This window comes from Bos grunniens, chromosome 5 (genome assembly GCF_055505025.1).
Source record: "Bos grunniens cultivar Pamir isolate PY7600 chromosome 5, Bosgru_T2T1.0, whole genome shotgun sequence".
Taxonomy (NCBI): Eukaryota; Metazoa; Chordata; class Mammalia; order Artiodactyla; family Bovidae; genus Bos; species Bos grunniens.
Genome location: NC_141169.1, coordinates 105,445,723 through 105,463,665, shown reverse-complemented (window position 1 = coordinate 105,463,665; position 17,943 = coordinate 105,445,723). Strand labels below are relative to the sequence as shown.

The following is a 17,943-nucleotide window of genomic DNA, read 5'->3' as shown; positions in this document are numbered from 1 at the left end:
AGGGTGCCTGTCTCTGTTGAAGAGGGTGGGCCAGTAAAACCTGGGGCTGGGTGTTGGCCCCAAGCCCACACGCCCTCATCCAGCCGGCCACCACCCACAGCCTGTGAGTCACCCAGGCAAGCCCTGGTACAGGCCAGCAGTGGGGAGGGGAGCTCAGTCGGCTGGGGGGCTGGGCAGGGAGCCTCCTCCTGGCACCGAGTTCAGCAGTGCCTGAGGCCAGGATTGATGCCTCAGGCTTTCCTTATGGAGAAATCTGCCCTTTCAAGTCTAGTATCTCAACTTGCCCCCCTCTGAAATGGGCATGCGCATGCTTAGTCATGTCCAACTCTTTGTGACCGCATGGACTGTAGCCCACCGGGCTCCTCTGCCCATGGAATTTTCCAGGCAAGAATACCTGAGTGGGTTGCCATTTCCTACTGCAGGGAGCTTTTCACTAAATTGTAGGATCGAACGATCCCTTGAAGGCTTCTTGTCTAATGTTTATAAGGATCACTCATAATGATGTGTCCAGCGAAACCTAGAGTTGGGTGGGTCAGGTTGTGAGGCTTCCCTGTGTGAACAGGGAGGGACCAGATATGGGGGAGGCTTCACTGGGCGACATGGCTCAGGAGTCATAGCGGCCTGAAGAGCCAGGGATGTGCCTGCTCTTTGGGTGATTTTTTTTTTCTTTCTTTTTTTTATTGTATGGTATATGTACAGAAGAGTGCAGAAAACAGAGTAAAGAGTAATTGTGAGGTGAATATCTGGACCACCACCACTCAAGTCAAAGCTAGAACACCGCCAGAGCTGTAGACCATCCATCCCACCCCCCCACCCCCGACTGCTGTTCCCTCATCAGAAACCCCCCTCCCTGTTGACCACCACTCACTTGACTTTATGATCGTCACTTTCTTCTTTTTCTTACGAGTTATGAGTTACAAGCACCCCTAAATAGTCATTTTTAACTGTATGGAATCCTATTGTGTGTGTTTGGTGCTTTTTGCTTCTTCTGTGTTTTTGTTTTATAATATTTATTTATTTATTGTTGGCTGTGTCAGGTCTTAGGTGCGGGATGTGGGATCTTTGATGTCACACTTGGGGTCCAGAGCTCATAGGCTCTGTCATTGGTCGGCTCTGTAGTTGTGGTGCGTGGGCTTAGTTGCCCAGAGGCACATGGGATCTTAGTTCCCCGACAAGACCTCAAACCCGTGTCCCCTGCACTGGAACCACTGGACTGCCAGGGAAGTCCCTGCTTCTGTTTAACACGGTCAGACGCACCCGTAGTATCAGAGCTGGTTCATGTTCACTGCTGTATAATAGTCTCTCCACACAATAACCATCCCTGTACTGCTGGGAGATAACTGTTTATTCCCCACTGGTTGTTATTTTTAGCAAATGACGTGATTCCCTGTGCCCACCCCAGCGTGGCTGCTGCTGCCGCCAGGTGCCTGGCGAGGGGCAGAGGCCAAGGGCGGCTCCCCTGGGATACCACCATGTCCCTGGCAGCCAGGCTCATACCGACGTCCTGTGTGTCTTGCAGCTTGCCGGGATCGCGGTCCTTTCTGTTGGACTATGGCTCCGATTCGACTCGCAGACCAAGAGCATCTTCGAGCAAGAAAATAATGATTCCAGCTTCTACACAGGTGAGTGGGGGACCTTGCTGTCCCTTCCATCCAGCTTCAGAGAGAGAGTCCGTGTTGATCTAGGGACTTGGGCAGGGGAGGACTTTGCTCCGGCCTGCATTGCCAGTCGGGTCCATTTCCAGCCCTGCTTTTGTGTAGTTGTGCCCATGAATTTGCATTTGACTGATGTGGTTTCTTTTTCCAAGCTGACCAAGCCTGGCACTTGGACCATTCTTTGATGTGAAATTGGCTCTGCCAAAGCTGCTGCCACTCCCAGAGGGCTGCAGAGCTTCTGTTCTTGCCCCTGGATTTCTCTCTGAATTTCATGTCTGAGAAGGTTCATTCATCTGCTTAATTTAGAAAACTTGGTCCTGGGGACCCACGATGCCAGGAGAAGCAGAGGGAACATCTCCCCACGGCTCAGACAGGGACTCAAGAGGCCCGAGGTCCTGCCTCCTGGATAACTGTCAGATAGTGAGAGACTAGAAGAGGCACCAGCTTTTCCGACCCCTGCACTGGCGCACAGGCTATGCATGTTAAGTCTTACTTGTTTTCTAAAGTGCTTTTGCTTCAGGGCAAAGGCATCCAGTTGGAACATGAATCGATTTAGCAGGTTTCTTTCTGCACATAGGTCCTTTGGCATCTTTTTCTGGCACCATTCTGTCACTGTCACCCGCAGTGATACCAGCATAAGCACCTCTCACAGGAGCAGGAGAGCCCTGGCCTGTCCCCGGCAGTTCCCCGGTTTCTGAGTTGCCTCATAGAACCCGAAGCTTTCCCCTCACCTGGCTGGGGGATAGGAAACAAACACTTCATTTGCGAGAAACAAAAGCAGCCCCTATTTTAGAAGGATACTGTCATGTCATCAGTCTCAAAGTGTAAGTTTGGTCACTTCCTTTCCACCCACCAAAGAAGTTATTTTAAAAAAAAAAAAAGAGCAAGCAGTCTAAAGAGCGTTATCACCCGGACCTTCAGGAAGAACTCTGTGGCCGGAGGCCCATGACCCCCACCCGCCTCCCAGCGCCAGCCTTGAGCTGATGGCCCAGCAGGCGCCCGGTTTCCCTCCTTTCTTGGCTTTTTGGTGCTGGTGCTAGTTGGGTTTTTTAGGGCGTGCCTCCCTATTGTCAGAAAGAAAATGAGAGAAGAAAAAGCACAACATGTGTTTTTTTAAAAAACTACACACACACAGTTTTTGAAAGCAGATTTCCATAGCACCCTGACTTGTTTTAGCAACAGCGGGGTTTTTTTGGTAAGTTTTTTGGTGGCTCTGGCAGGCCTGGAATGTCACCCCTTGAGCTGGGGCAGTGGGGCTGCAGGGTGGGGGCGGGGGGTGAGGGCAGGTCTTGAGCTCTCCACGTCATGTCACAACAGGGAGCTGGGGACCCTCTGGGGGGGAGAGCGGGTCTTGGGACAGACATTTGCAAGCAGTTGGCAATGACCCAGAGAGCCCCCTGCCCCCCAACCCCACCCCCGTGCTCTGCAGGTGCCTGGCTCACACCATCATGCCCAACAATTGTGTCTGTCTTGTTATCTAGGACTCTGGCTTGTTTTATGTATTTTGGTGGGGGGGGTTGTATAGTTGATTTACAATGTTGCATTAGTTTCATTTCAGTTGCTCAGTCGTATCCCACTCTTTGTGACCCCATGAATTGCAGCACACCAGGCCTCCCTGTCCATCACCAACTCCCGGAGTTCACTCAAACTCAGATCCAACGAGTCGGTGATGCCATCCAGCCATCTCATCCTCTGTCGTCCCCTTCTCCTCCTGCCCCAATCCCTCCCAGCATCAGGGTCTTTTCCAATGAGTCAGCTCTTCGCATCAGGTGGCCAAAGTATTGGAGTTTCAGCTTCAACATCAGTCCTTCCAATGAACACCCAGGATTGATCTCCTTTAGGATGGACTGGTTGGATCTCCTTGCAGTCGAAGTGACTCTCAAGAGTCTTCTCCAACACCACAGTTCAAAAGCATCAATCCTTCAGCACATAAAAAGCAGAAGCATTACTTTCCCAACAAAGGTCCATCTAGTCAAGGCTATGGTTTTTCTAGTGGTCATGTGTGGATGTGAGAGTTGGACTATAAAGAAAGCTGAGCGCTGAAGAATTGATTAGTTTCAGGGGTATAGCAAAGTGATATCTGTATATTAATTACATATATATATATATATATATCTGCTCTTTTTTTTTTTTAACTTTTTAATTGTTTTTTCTTTTTAAGTTGATATTTTTTTCCTGCCTGCGAGGCTTGCAGGATCATTGTTCCCCAACCCAGAATTGAACTGGGGCTTTCCTCAGTGAAAGTGCAGAGTCCTAACCACTGGACCACCAGAGAAGTCCCCCTCTGGGCCTTTTGAGTTCACCCCAAACTGTGCTCGGGAGACAGGCCCCCAGCACTAGCAGCCCAGCAGATGCCAGGTGGAAAAGTCAGGCAGGTGGTAGGACAGTGCCAAGCATACAGCTGGAGGGGCCAGGCCTGTGTCTGGGGACCTCCTGGGACTTAGGTCCCCCAGGTTACTGCAGGGCCCTTCTGATGGCCTGTGGTCCCAGCTGAAATGACCAGGAGCTGGTCTGAAGGTGCATCCCAGAAAGACACAGTTGTCCTCACTCAGGGGCCAGCGCCACTGTCCCCTGAGCTCTGAGAGACAAATACAAATCTTCTGCACTGGATTCTCTGCTGGGCAAGGGCTCAGCTCTGAAGACTTCGTTCTGCTGGCAGAAGCCTGGAGGGGGTACAAGTGACATCACATAGAACACAGTCAGCGACTGACCACCCAGGTCTGCCCAGGGCCCCTTACTTCACTGAGCGCTGTGGGCAACTGAACGATTGTCATCTCCGGGCAAATGGCCAAGGAGGCTCCATTCTCTGTGTCCCCTTCCCCCTCAGGCTGTGACGTCAGCCTTTGCCTTGACCCACAGCCCCTCTTCCAGCCTAGAGCACCAGCCCCACCCAGCCACTCTTCCCGACATCATGGGGTGACTATCCTTGCACTGGGGCACAGACTGTCTGCAGGGCAACCCTCAGGCTGGCCTGGCCATGTAACTCACCCTTCAGGAAACCTGAGGGACCCAGGGATGTCTTTTCTCCAGCAGAGTCACAGTGTTCAAAGTTGAGAAAGAATGCAGAAGGAGGCTGAGAAGCGAGAGAAGAGACTTCGCCACATTCAGAGCAGTCTCTAGTGGATCCAGAATAACTGACGGCCTTATATGGGTCTGATCTCCAGTTCAGGCCCTGGAGATCAGCCTGTCAGCAGGACCTGTAATCCCCGCTGCAGACAAATTTGGGAATGGCTTTTTCTTGGTCCCAGGCCAGCTGCCCTTCTTAACTCCTTGGTGTCCCTTGCAGAACCAGAATCTCCGAATGAGGGCATCTGGGACGCTCTAACCATGTCCTCCCGGCAAGGACTGTCCCCAAGATGGGCTGAGCTGGCTTCCCCAGTCCAGTTTGTGGTCTGGGGTGGTTTGTTTTGCCACTCTGCACCTGGTTTCCCCATCCTGACACTGGCAGGGCCTATACACACACCTCTCCAGGCAGAGAGCTACCTGCTTGACAACCGGAGTTCACTGTGGCCTCATGAATGGGGCCCATTGGTGGGATGGAGAGGGATGAAGGGAGAGCCACTGGGGAGCCGACTTAGGGTTCCTCGGAACCCCCGCTTGAATTAATAGAGATGATAAAGTGTCCTCGGGCTTCCCTGGTAGCTCAGTTGGTAAAGAATCCACCTGCAATGCAGGAGACCTAGGTTTGATCCCTGGATGGGGACAATCCCCTGGAGAAGGGAATGGCGACGCACTCCCGCGAACAGAGGAGCCTGGTGGACTATAGTCCGTGGGGTCACAAAGAGCCGCATACGACTGAACAAACACATGCACACTCGCGCATGCGCACGCACACACACACACAAAGTGTTCTCAGCAGGTGGAGGCCAGAGGCTCTGCCCAGTGTTGTCCTGCACACAAACAGGTGTGCTGAGCGCTGTTTTCATGATGGGGTTGGGGTGATGTCAGGAGGCTGATTGTCCCCTCCCTTCCCTAGGCCTAGAGCCCCAGTAAACAGGTGAAAAAAGAAGGTTCTTGTCTAAAGGACACCCTGGCAGATGCTACTGCTTCATGAGAAGCTTTATTTTTATTTTTAATTTTTTTTTGGACTAGGTCTGTATCAGCCTGAAACAAGCAGAATAAACAGCTCTTAAGCAAATGAATACAGTAATCCTAGAGAAGGCTCCGTGACGAATAACTTTTTCCATGAGTCAGACCGAAGGCTAACATCCACTTGCTTTATAAAGGGGAATGCTTTGTCATTTATCACCGGCAGCCTCTGCTAACAAGCTCCGGATGCAGACTAGAAGGAGCCTGTCCAAAGGGGAAGCCCCAGATGGCCTTTTGGAGCAGCAGCCTCGCCCTGCAGTGGATCAAGGGCTTGCTGCTCACAGCTGAGCCGCCCTGTGGCTTGATGTATGTGCTCGGTTGCATCCTTTGCAACCCCATGGACTGTAGCCCGCCAGGCTCCTCTCTTCATGGGATTTTCCACGTCCTCCGTGGGTTGCCACGTCCTCCTCCAGGGGATCTTCCTGACCCAGGGATCAAACCTGTGTCCTGCATTGGCAGGTGGGTTTTTTAACCACTGAGCCTCTGTGGCCTGATGGCCGTTGCCAAAACTCCCATAGATAGCTACCAGGGAATTGCTCCTCTTCATCCCCACCCAGAGAGGGTGAAGCCGAGACACCTGAGATCTGCAAACTGTCTGAGCGAGATTGAAAACCAAGACCCTTGGTACTAAAATCTTTGCTGAGCCCAGGAATGAATATTTAATATTAACTGTCAGGCCCATTAGGGAAATGTTCTCTCTGCATGGGAAATGATTTTGCCTTTAGTGGCTCTCTGAGGCTACCGATCCAGCACCCCATCTTCTGCCAGGGTCACCCGGGCTTGTGGACTGGGAGCTGGACAGAAAGAAAATTGTCTGATCATCCCCACTCGACTCTATTTTATGGGCTTGTAAATCCTTTTGATCTCTTAATTTTTGTTATTCAGTCGCTAAGTCACTTTTTGCAACTCAATGAACTACAGCATGCCAGGCTCCTCTGTATACTGTCTCCAAGAGTTTGCTCAAATTCATGTCCATTGAGTCCATGATGCCATCCAACCATCTCATCCTTCTCCTCCTGCCTTCAATCTTTCCCAGGATCAGAATCTTTTCCATTGAATCGGCTCTTTTCATCAGGTGGCCAAAGTACTGGAGCTTCAACTTCAGCATCAGTCCTTCCAATGAATATTCAGGGTTGATTTCCTTTAGGATTGACTAGTTTGAACTCTTAATATGCCCTATTTATTCAGCCCCTGCAGTGGGACTCAAAGGGGTGACCTCATCCTTTGTTGTCATTCCCTGATGGGGAGAGAGGAGGCGATAGGGAGAGACGGGCCAGTTTACTGCCCCTGCTTCCTGGGGTACTCCACCTTGGAGTCCAGACCCCAAAGCACTGCCATTTCTCCCGAGGCCCCTGTGTGTGGGCGGGGCAGTCCGGCCTGTGGGCCCACGGAGTGGAGGACTAGAAGGGTGGACTTGACTCGAGGACAAGCTGCATTTGTCCCCTTGCCCAGTCTGGCTGGACGTGCACGGGAACAATACCCATATTCATCGGGGCTTGCCAGCCAGCTCACGTGACCTGACATCACAACAGATGTGCGGGGACGAGCCGAGGACAAACGCTCCCTTGTGTGCACTCTGCGCTGTGCTGCCGGCGAGCCTCAGCTGCGGGCCTGCTGCGTGGTTTGCTGCCTGTGCGGTTCCGGCTGAGCGGAGGGCACAGATGGGGGCAGTGAAATCACTGTGACACCTGCCGGCAGGAGAGGGTTCTCATCGCAGCATCCTGTTGTGTATTGTGGGGAGCATCCCTGCTTCGGGGCAGTCTCCCTGGTCCCAGGGAGAGGACAGCAGGGACGCCTGTGAAAATCATCCTCACAATCGTGATTATTCACAATTGTCGTCCATCCTTCCTATTGTTAACATTGACAGTTGTTGATTGTACATCTTTTGTTGCTGTTGTTTAGTCGCTCAGTGTGTCCGACTCTTTTGCAACCACATGGACTGTAGCCCGCCAGGCTCCTCTGTCCATGGGGATTCTCCAGGCAAGAATACTGGAGTGGGTTGCCATTCCCTTCTCCAGGGGATCTTCCCGACCCAGGGATTGAACCCAGGTCTCCTGCATTGCAGGCAGATTCTTTACTGTCTGAGCCACCAGGGAAGCCCTGATTGTACATTATCTATACCTTAATAAAAAGATACTGATTTTTAAAATATAAGTTAGAAAAATCAACAGTAGCTAGCACTCGTGTGCACTTGGAGCACATCCCCTGATCCTCAAGGCAGTCCTGGAGGCAGGCATTTTTCTCACCCCTGGATTGCAGATGGAAAGCTGTTGGACAGACAGTGAAGTGGATTTCCCTGGGTCATAGAGCCAGTTTTCAAACCCAGGCATTTGGTCTTCAGAGCTGGTATTCTCACATGTGACAGTCACCCCTCTCAGGAGTGGACAGAACATGTCTGCAAGCTGGGGAGGCCTGGGACATTTTTGCCAGTTTTCCCGCGGGGCCAGGGGGGATGGAAGGGGAAGCTGGGTTAAAAGGATGGTCACTGCAAGACAGCTGTGCTTCTCAAGAAGATAACCGCATGCTGGGCCATTCTGGGCGTTCCCTGGGGGGAGTGTGGAATGACCAGGGCCAAGCCTGTGTTCCCTGTCCCAGGCCAGAGTTGTAGAACTCACAGCCTCTCACCACCCTTCTCCATCAGACACCCGAGTGTTTACAAACCATGTCACTTAACCTCCCTTTACCAAGGAGGATTCTTTGCATGCTTAAACTGGGGTGACTGAATTGTAGCTGTAAGATCCCATTGGTGTGCTATAAGGCATCTTTTGAAATTTCATAGCAACCAACTGGAGAAGGTGATGGCACCCCACTCTAATACTCTTGCCTGGAAAATCCCGTGGATGGAGGAGCCTGGTGGGCTGCAGTCCGTAGGGTCGCTAAGAGTCGGACACGACTGAGCTACTTTAACTTTTCACTTTCCTGCACTGGAGAAGGAAATGGCACCCCACTCCAGTACTCTTGCCTGGAGAATCCCAGGGACGGGGGAGCCTGGTGGGCTGCTGTCTATGGGGTCGCAGAGTCGGACACAACTGAAGCAACTTAGCAGCAGCAGCAGCAACCAACTTCTCATTTTACTTGTAAGGAAATTGAGACCCAGGGAGGGAAAGTGTCTTACCCAAGATCACACAGCAGTTAGAAGCAGAGTTGGGACTGAAGCAGGGTTCTCTTGCCCTTGGATGTTGTTAACTGCACGTGCCTGGCTCCCACCTGCCCTCAGGCATCCCCTTTGGGAACCTGGTCCAGCTGCCCGCCCAGAGCGTGGTTGTCTGCGTGTGCACAGCCCCTTCGTGATGCAGGCTTGCTCTGACAGCCTCTTCCATCAGGTAGAGAGGTCAGCAAGATGCTTGTCAGAGTCCCGGGGAAGTTAGTCCCTAGTTCGGAGGGTCTAATTTAGCAGGAGTGGATCCATCCCAAGTGGAAACCGCTGATCAACTGGACCAGTCTGTCCTGAGTAGAACATGGGGGTCCCGTGGATATTCTCTGTCCTGGGTTGGGGGCGCAGTGGGCACCTTGCTGGAGGGCTGAGGGTCAAGTGGGAGTGGAGGCTTGATGGGCAGGTCACAGAGGCAGGAGAAGACTTGCCCACAGAGGCGGAGGAGGCTGAGTGGGAGATGGGGCTTGGATGCAAGGCCAGTGAGGATGTGGGAGGGGAAGGGGGGTGGATCGAGAAGCAATTGGGCCTCCCGCTAACCCTGCCCCATCCCCCCAGGCGTCTATATTCTGATCGGAGCCGGTGCGCTCATGATGCTGGTGGGCTTCCTGGGCTGCTGCGGAGCCGTGCAGGAGTCCCAGTGCATGCTGGGATTGGTGAGTGTCCCCTGGGTGCCCACCGCCCCAGGCCTCCCAGGTCCCCCTCCCAGGATCCTGTAGACCAGGGGGTGGGGTGGGCCCCAGAGCCCTAGCCCCAAGTGTCTCCTCCCCTCTGGTGACACATTAGCTCCTCTTCCTTCCTGGAGCCACTGTCTTGTCACTTCCCTTAGGCAACCAAATGCCAGGACTTTGTTTATCCCTTTTTCGAGGCCCACGTTTGCCTCTTTTCCCTGAATCCACAGGTACCTTCACCTCCTCTTCTTGTTTCAAAGTTTGTGTTACAGTTCTCCTCAAACCCCAGAGTGTATTCACTTCCTTCTTTCCTCAAATCTCTGTGGGTTTTGTAAGCGAGTGAGGTTTGTTTTTTTTAATCACCACCTCTTCATTAACACCTTTAAAAATACCAGTTCTGACCCGGAAACTAATCCTGTCACCTTAAAAGCAAAGACTTCCAGCCACATGGCAGAGCAGTCCTCCTCCGTGCCCTTACCCTCCTGCTCTCCTCCACGGCGCCCCTTCCCAATCAAGTCTCTTGCTTTGTGAGGAAAAAAAAAAGAAGTACTAGTCTGGGGTCTCTGATGCTTTTCCCCACTCCTGGCCTTGGCCAAGCGCTGGCAGCTCTGAACCTCCTCCTGCCCCTTCCAGGCATCCCTTCCAGCCCCCAGTGCCAGGTCCCCAGAAGCCTGGTCTCCGAAATGCCCTCTGCTTGTTTCAGCCAGCTGGCTGGGCCTGCCCCTAACCCCAGCCCTTTCTCTTCCAGTTCTTCAGCTTCCTCTTGGTGATATTTGCCATTGAAGTAGCTGCAGCCATCTGGGGATATTCCCACAAGGAGGAGGTAGGTTTTCCCGTAAGACCTGTTAGGAGTCAGGGGTGTAAGGGTTATGGCTGGTCACTTGGGTCACCCTTCAGCCATCAAAGTGCCCCTAACAGGAGCTCCCCAGGGCAGGGGATGGGAGTGAGCACCAGCCTCCCGGGCTCTGTCATAGAGAAGGGTTCAGGCAGTATGGTAGGGTTGGTGTCTGCCTCTCACACCTCTACAGCACTCCCCCAACTTCTCTGGTACACAGGGTAGGAAAAGAATGCTTTGTGTGGCCTAGCCCCCTCCCCTAGTTTATAAACGCATGCCACATTCTCTGCGGGGTCCAGAGATGGATGAGCTGTGCTCATCCATTTCAAGGAACTTTGCCACTCATGTGGGATAAGGACTGACTGGTGTTACAGAAGTCATTTATATCCAGAAACCCCATGGGATTTGAAAAGCTGGCGTGGGTAGGCGAGGGGTGTCTCTTGTGGCTTCATGGAGAGGGAGACATTGACCAAAACCTTGATGGAGAGAGGGGATGTCGGGAGGGAAGGTGGAGGCAGGGGCTTCCTGGCAAAGAAAGGGTCTGAGCACAGCTGGGTGGGGGCTGGGTGGGGGGCCAGGTGGGGCTCCATCAGAGCAGTGTTTTAGGGAGGGATGTTGTGTCATATTTATCAGGAGGGTCGAAAGAAGAGAGACAGTGGAGGTGGGGATGGGAGGTGGGGAAGGGGGGGAGAAAAAGATTTAATTATGCAGATGATAAAGGCCGCAGCCACGGAAGTAGAAAAGGCTAATTATGAAAACTGCTGCGGGAAATGCTGGATGTTGATCAGTTCTGGTTTTGGGGGTGGGGAGCAGGGGCCAAGCATTGGTTAAATGGAGATGTGCCCGGGTGCAGGAGGATAAGAGTATCTCCTTCGTATTATAATGTAATAGCCAGTTCTTATCCCGTATGTACTCTGCACCAGACACTGTGCTACAAGGAAGAAGAACTAGCTGGATCGGGAGTAGGATTTTTGCTTTTAATTCCTTACATTGAGGCAATTGAATTTTCTTTTTTCGGTAGAAGGGAAAGAGCCAGGTGGGGCTACAGGGCTAACCAAAGGTGCACGCAGAAGGGGAGATGGCCGGAAGGGTTCCTAGAGGAGGTGGGAGGAGGTGGGGGACCCCAGAGACCCTGAGGGGGCTTGCCCAGTGGTGCGTCTGCCCTGTGACATTTCAAAGCAGGGGAATTTGTGGCTGCATGTGAGCAAATGGAACGGGTGACATTTGCTCATAAAGAATCCATCCCTGCTCATCTCTGGTCTGCGCTTCCCAGGTGATCAAGGAAGTCCAGAAGTTTTACGAGGACACCTACAACAAGCTGAAGAACAAGGACGAGCCCCAGCGGGAGACGCTGAAGGCCATCCACATCGCGGTACACCAGCTTCCCGTCCCCCCGACTTTCTTCTGAACTCGTGTGCATCTCTGCTTCGGTCCTCGTTACCTGTCTCTCTAACCCCGAGTCGTGTCCTTCTCTCTGCAGCTGGACTGCTGTGGTTTGACCGGGGTGCCAGAACAATTTTTCACCGACACCTGCCCCCCAAAGAATTTAGTTGACACCTTGAAAACGAGGGTAAGCTTAGCACAAGACCCTGTGCCTTGCCCAGCTGCTCTGGGTAAATCCCACCAAAGCGGACATGCCTTCAGCCCCCTTGATCTGTGAGGACAGCACTGTGGTGCTTCTTAAACACCTCTTCCCCGTGGGAAGCACCCAGGGTGGCTGTCTCCTTTCTCCCCTACCCTGGGTCTCTAATTCCTCCAGGGCAGCAAATCAGAGACTGGAGAAGTAGCAAAGCATTCTAGCTGCCTACAGCTGCTGGGCCTCCATCCAGCCATCTTGCACAGCGGGTGCTCCCAGGCCTGGACTCTTGCCTTCTAGACTTGTGAGCAGCTCGTGCATGTGAGCTGGAGCAAATGTACAAACATCCATAATAGTAATAGGAAGTAACTCTATGGCCAGGCTTCCCTGGTGGCTCAATAGTAAAGAATCTGCCTGCCAATGCAGAAGACACGAGTTTAATCCCTCGGTCGGGAACATCCCCTAGAGAAGAAAATGGCAACCCATTCCAGTATTCTTGTCTGGAAAATTTCATGGACAGAGGAACCTGGGGGGCTACAGTCCATGGGGTCAGAAAAGAGTCGGACACAACTTAGTGACCAACAATAATAAAAACCCTATGGCCAGATTAGACACGGATCCCAAAGCAGGGGCCCACGCCTCTTCCTTCCATGGCTTCTTGCCCAAACTTGGGGGACCCTTCCTGGTTCTCCTTTCTGTCCATCCGCCAGTCCCCAGCCCTCGCTTTGCAACCACAGCACCCCAGGGGTCAGATGAGTGCCATGGAGGGGAGGGGTGAGCCTGGAGTAGGGCTATGTGTTCATCTGGGTCTTGGTTTTCCCACCAAGCCCTGCCCTGAAGCCATCGACGAGATCTTCCGAAGCAAATTCCACATCATCGGCGCCGTGGGTATTGGGATTGCCGTGGTGATGGTGAGTGTCAGGGGCTTTGGGAAAAAACCTTAGTAATTACAATTTATGAAGCTCTTACTCTGACCAGCCACTGTTTTCACTAATCTATGAATTTATCAACTTATTTAACCCTTGCCATACCCATGAGGTGGAAACTATTCATATTCCCGTTTTACAGATTCCAGAGAGAAAGAGAGAGGTTAAGTACATTGATCAGAGTCTCTGAGGTCAGGAGTGAAGCATCTGAGACTTGAACTCAGTGTTTCTCCAGAATCCATTCCCACTACCTTAAAGGTTTCAGGAATAAATGCAAGGTGATTCCACTGTGTCTGGTCCACGGGCCACACTTGGAGGAGCAAGGATGTAGGTCACCCAGACACCCTGTTAGTGATCCCCAGATAATCCTCAGGCCATGTTTTCACAAAAAGCAGCTGCTTTTCATTGTCCTGTGAAAGCAGTTTCAGTAAAAGCAACATGGATGTGAACTGTCTCACCTCCTGCTATGGTCAGAAAGACACCCACAGGTGAACAACTAGAAAGGGGACCGAAAGTTTCCAACCATCTCTCTCTTGCCAGTCCATCCCCAGAAGCCATCAGGGGCCAATCAGGTTCCCCAGGGGAGCCCCCACGAGGGAGTGCTGAGATTCAGTAGGGAACACAGCCCTCTGCCCGTTGCAAAGACTCCAGGAGAGAGAACCACTTCCTCTCTTAGTGGTAATTGGCACCCCTCCTCTGAATCTAGGAAAGCCTTGAAGCCACTTTCAGTAAAAAGCACAAAAATATAAGGACTTCCTGGGTTAAGACTCCTCCACACTTCCACTGCAGGGGTCACAGATTCATTCCCTGATTGGGGAACTAAGATCCCGCAGGTCACGTGGTGTAGCCAAAAAACTTTTTAAAGAATTTTTAAAAAAAATAAAAACTAGAATATGAAACATAGACAGGCACAGAGGAAAGTGAAAGTCTCGTGAGGGATATTGGAATAGTTGGGATTTGAGTGTTAAATTTAGCTCTGGGCGTGTCTCACTCTGAGCGTTCACAGGAGCCGGCTTGTGCAGTGGAAGTGTGGAGTCTTAACTGGCCCACCAGAACCCCTCCACTGTCGTTTGTCGTGGCCTCATTGGCTCCCGTCTCCCCGTCTCCCTCCACCTTCCAGCAGAAAGTCAGGCAGTCCCTCACACCTCTTCCTGTCTTCCAGATATTCGGCATGGTTTTCAGCATGATCCTGTGTTGTGCCATCCGCAGAAACCGAGACATGGTCTAGAGTCAAGCTTTGTGCCCTGAGCAGGAACGTTCACCCGTGAAGACCGCTGGTTATTTTCGCGGGGTTCTGTTTTTACGTTTTTTTTGTTTTTTTTTTTTTCCTTTGCCACTAACTTTGGTATTCATTCTGCATTTCTAAACAAAGTTATTCTATGTTTGTGTTTTTAATGCTTTATTCAACATTGATGTTTGTAGTTAAGGGACTTGGGGATTTGGGTTTGCTTTGGCTTTATATAAATATATATATTTTTTGGTCATTTGTTTTTGCTTATTATATTAAGCAGAAATCCTGCAATGAAAGGTACTATGTTTGCTAAACTCTAGACAAAAGATATTGTACATAGCGAGATTTTTTTGTGTGTCTTTAAATAGATAAAAATGTCTATCAAGTTTAATCAGGTTGTAACTTAATGTTAAAGACAATTTGATACATAATAAAAGATGATGACAACATTCCAAACTGGTTTTGGAGTTTTGCCTCTTTTAATTTTTTAGAGCTGCTTATTTTTTCAGGCGTCTTTCACCTGCTCTTTGCTCGTGTTTTGTTTGAATATTTTTTTATTTATTTGGCTATGCCAGGTCTTAGTTGCGGCATGTGGGAGCTAGTTGCTTGACCAGGGATTGAACCTGAGCCCTCTGCATTTCGAGCACAGAATCTAAGCCACTGGTCCACCAGGGAAGTCCCTTGTTTGTTGCAATATTTGTTTATTTACTTGACTGCACTGGGTCTTAATTTCAGCATGCCAGATCTTTCACTACAGGCTTAGTTCCCCCGAGGTATGTGGGATCTTAGTTCCCCGGCTACGTATGAAACCCACGTCTCCTGCATTGGAAGGCAGATTGTTAACCACTGGACCACCAGGGAAGGCCCGGCTCTGCTTGGATGAGAAGTAGGTAGGAAGGTTGGTCTCCGTGTTTACTAGTGAAGACATCAGGACATGGAGAGATGAAGAAATTTTGGTCCAGATCTCACCATTGTTCACACATCAACCCTGGAACCCAGCCCAGGGCTTTTCTTGCAGCAACACAATGTGTCTGGAGGATACAGCTATAAACATGAGCTCCCTGATGGCAGAGTCTTTTACTCCCTGCCGCAATGGCACCCCACTCCAGTACTCTTGCCTGGAAAATCCCATGGGCGGAGGAGCCTGGTGGGCTGCAGTCCATGGGGTCGCTAAGAGTCGGACACGACTGAGTGACTTCGCTTTCACTTTCATGCATTGGAGAAGGAAATGGCAACCCACTCCAGTGTTCTTGTCTGGAGAATCCCAGGGACGGTGGAGCCTGGTGGGCTGCCGTCTATGGGGTTGCAGAGTCGGACGACTGAAGCGACTTGGTGGTGGCAGCGGTACCCTCAGGACCCATTGTCTAGTCCATAGTAGGTACTCAAAGTTTGTTGGTTGGATACACGAGGATATGCCCATCAGGGTTTAAACAGAGACACAGAATATTAAATACTTTTCTAAGGGATTTGACCCACCCAGCCTCAAGAGCGGGTTAAGCAGTCTCTGTAAGACTATTGTCTTTGCCCCAACGTTGGAACTCGGTGCCCACGGGCAGAGAGTCAGAAAACACAAATGGATGTAACATGGGCAAAAGGGACACGTGAAGCCCATGAGGACAACAAATCCGAATCTCCTCTTGTTCTTTTCTTTATTTTTCTGCGCCAGGTCTTAGTCATGGCAGGTGAACTCTTAGTTGCAGCATGTGGGACTAATTTCCTGACTAGGAATTGAACCCGGGCCCCCTGCATGGGGAGCACAGAGTCTTAGCCACTGGGCCACCACAGAAGCCCCCCCACCCCGTTCTGGTGCTTGATATGGGTGGTGTGGGTCCTGCAGAGGCCAGGATCTGATGTGATGGAGCCAAACACACACAGGCTGGGACATGGAGAAGCTGAGTGAGCCAGGAAAGCAGTAGCGATTTGTGTGAGATACCAACAACCCCTGCTCCTCCACCCCCACCCCTAGTGGTGCTCCATGCTAACCAGAAAGGAGGGGTAAGGGGATGCTGGGGGTGTCACTCAGTCTCACCAGGCCACCATGTGGAGACAGTCTGCACTCAGAAAGTCTGCAGTCTAGCGAGCTGTTCAGAGCATCAAGCCAGCAATTATGACAGAGTGAGATAAACAACATGAGGTTGGGGGCAGGGGAGTACAGAAGCGTAGGAATCCTGTCTTTATTTTCCACTTCTTGATTCTGTTTGGGCTCTATCTTAACATTTAAAAAAAAAAGAAGAGAATCAAAATGGCCCTGAAAGCCATTACAATAAGAATTCAGAACACCAATGTTCAGAGCAGCATTGTTCACAATAACCAAAAGGTGGGAACAACCCAAATGTCAGTCAACAGATGAAGGGATACACAAAAATGTAGTAGATCTTTAAAATGCAATATTGTTTTGCCTTCAAAAGAAATGAAGTTCGAACACAGGGTGCAGTAAGGATGAGAGTTGAAGACGTGTTGCCAAGCGAAATAAGCCAGATAGGAAAGAACAAATACTGTCAACCTTTGCCCCAGTTCTATGCTGAAGTCTCCTCTGCTCAAGCCTCTTCGTCAATATGCATGGAAGCTTAAATCTTCCCTGGTTTTGCTATTTGGGGAATGTGCTAAATCGCTTCAGCCATGTCCGACTCTTTGCGACCCTACGAGCTATACTCTGTCAGTGGGATTTCCCAGGCAAGAATACTGGAGTGGGTTGTCATTCCCTTCTCCAGGGCATCTTCCTTGCTCAGGGATCAAACCCAGCTCTCCTGCATTGCAAACAGATTCTTTACCATCTGAGCTACCGACCCCACTTTGAAAAAGACACCCAGTGTTCTCCTTAGTTTCAGAAAGTAATAAATCCTTTGATATGATTTTGGGTGACCTTGGTCTGCAATGCCTTGAAGCAGGGCTTGGGTTCCCAGCCCGAGACTGAGGACAGGTCTCGGCAGTAAACACACCAGATCCTAATCACTAGACCAGTGGTCAGTAAAAGCCCTGGCCCTTTGGCTTTGCAGAAAAGAAAGTTGTGAAGTAAGTAGAATTTTATTAAGAGGACAAAGTATACAATATGTGTGGATAGGCACACAATCAGACTCAGACGGAAGAGCGAGTCACTGAGTCGCATCCTCCTGGCAGTTTGAATTACTTTTTTGGTGTATTTCTTCCAGGTTTCCTTTGGCTAATCATTTTTATTTGCCTGGTTCACAGTCCGTATTTCGTATATCTCAGGATCCTCCCATATGTATGCACACATCTCAGTCAAGCTGGATTCTACCACAAAGGCCTCTGGGTAGACCAGCATTAGTTAGCATCACTCCCCTTTGACCTCCAAGGATGGTTTCTGTGTGCACATGTGGTCAGGGAGGTCTCCAGACTTTGAGAATAAGAAATATATACTCTGGGCAGGGCCAGCTGCCCCCTCACCCCTTGTGTTGTTGAGTGGCTCAGTCATGTCCAACTCTTTGCGACCCCATGGACTGCAACACACTAGGCCTCCCTGTCCATCACGAACTCCCGGAGTATACTCAAACTCATGTCCATTGAGCCGGTGAAGCCATCCAACCATCTCATCCTCTGTCGTCCCCTTCTCCTCCCACCTTCAATCTTTGCCAGCATCAGGATCTTTTCAAATGAGTCAGTTCTTTGAATTAGGTGGCCATAGTATTGGAGTTTCAGTTTCAGCATCAGTCCCTCCAATGAATATTCAGGACTGATTTCCTTTAGGATGGACTGCTTGGATCTCCTTACAGTCCAAGAGACTCTCAAGAGTCTTCTCCAACACCACAGTTCAAAAGCATCAATTCTTTGGCACTCAGCTTTCTTTATAG

General features: G+C 50.8%; 1 protein-coding gene and 1 long non-coding RNA gene across 2 annotated transcripts in view; one reads left to right on the top strand and one right to left on the bottom strand.

The window, feature by feature from the left end:
• The window catches only part of CD9 (CD9 molecule), a 36,514-nt gene extending 21,924 nt beyond the window's left edge, over positions 1 to 14,590 (top strand). Inside the window, exons 2-8 of the mRNA XM_086402345.1 lie at positions 1,520 to 1,622; positions 9,454 to 9,551; positions 10,315 to 10,389; positions 11,675 to 11,773; positions 11,882 to 11,971; positions 12,805 to 12,888; positions 14,066 to 14,590. Of these exons, the coding sequence (XP_086258471.1) occupies positions 1,520 to 1,622; positions 9,454 to 9,551; positions 10,315 to 10,389; positions 11,675 to 11,773; positions 11,882 to 11,971; positions 12,805 to 12,888; positions 14,066 to 14,131 (615 nt within the window). The 3' untranslated portion in view covers positions 14,132 to 14,590. The remainder of the gene's footprint in view (positions 1 to 1,519; positions 1,623 to 9,453; positions 9,552 to 10,314; positions 10,390 to 11,674; positions 11,774 to 11,881; positions 11,972 to 12,804; positions 12,889 to 14,065) is intronic.
• On the bottom strand, positions 3,726 to 4,787 carry LOC147372916 (uncharacterized). Its single transcript, XR_015164388.1, has 2 exons — positions 4,644 to 4,787; positions 3,726 to 4,318 (listed from the first exon to the last, which is right to left on the bottom strand). It is a non-coding gene; the product is annotated as an uncharacterized LOC147372916 (long non-coding RNA).
• Positions 14,591 to 17,943: the final 3,353 nt, after the last annotated feature.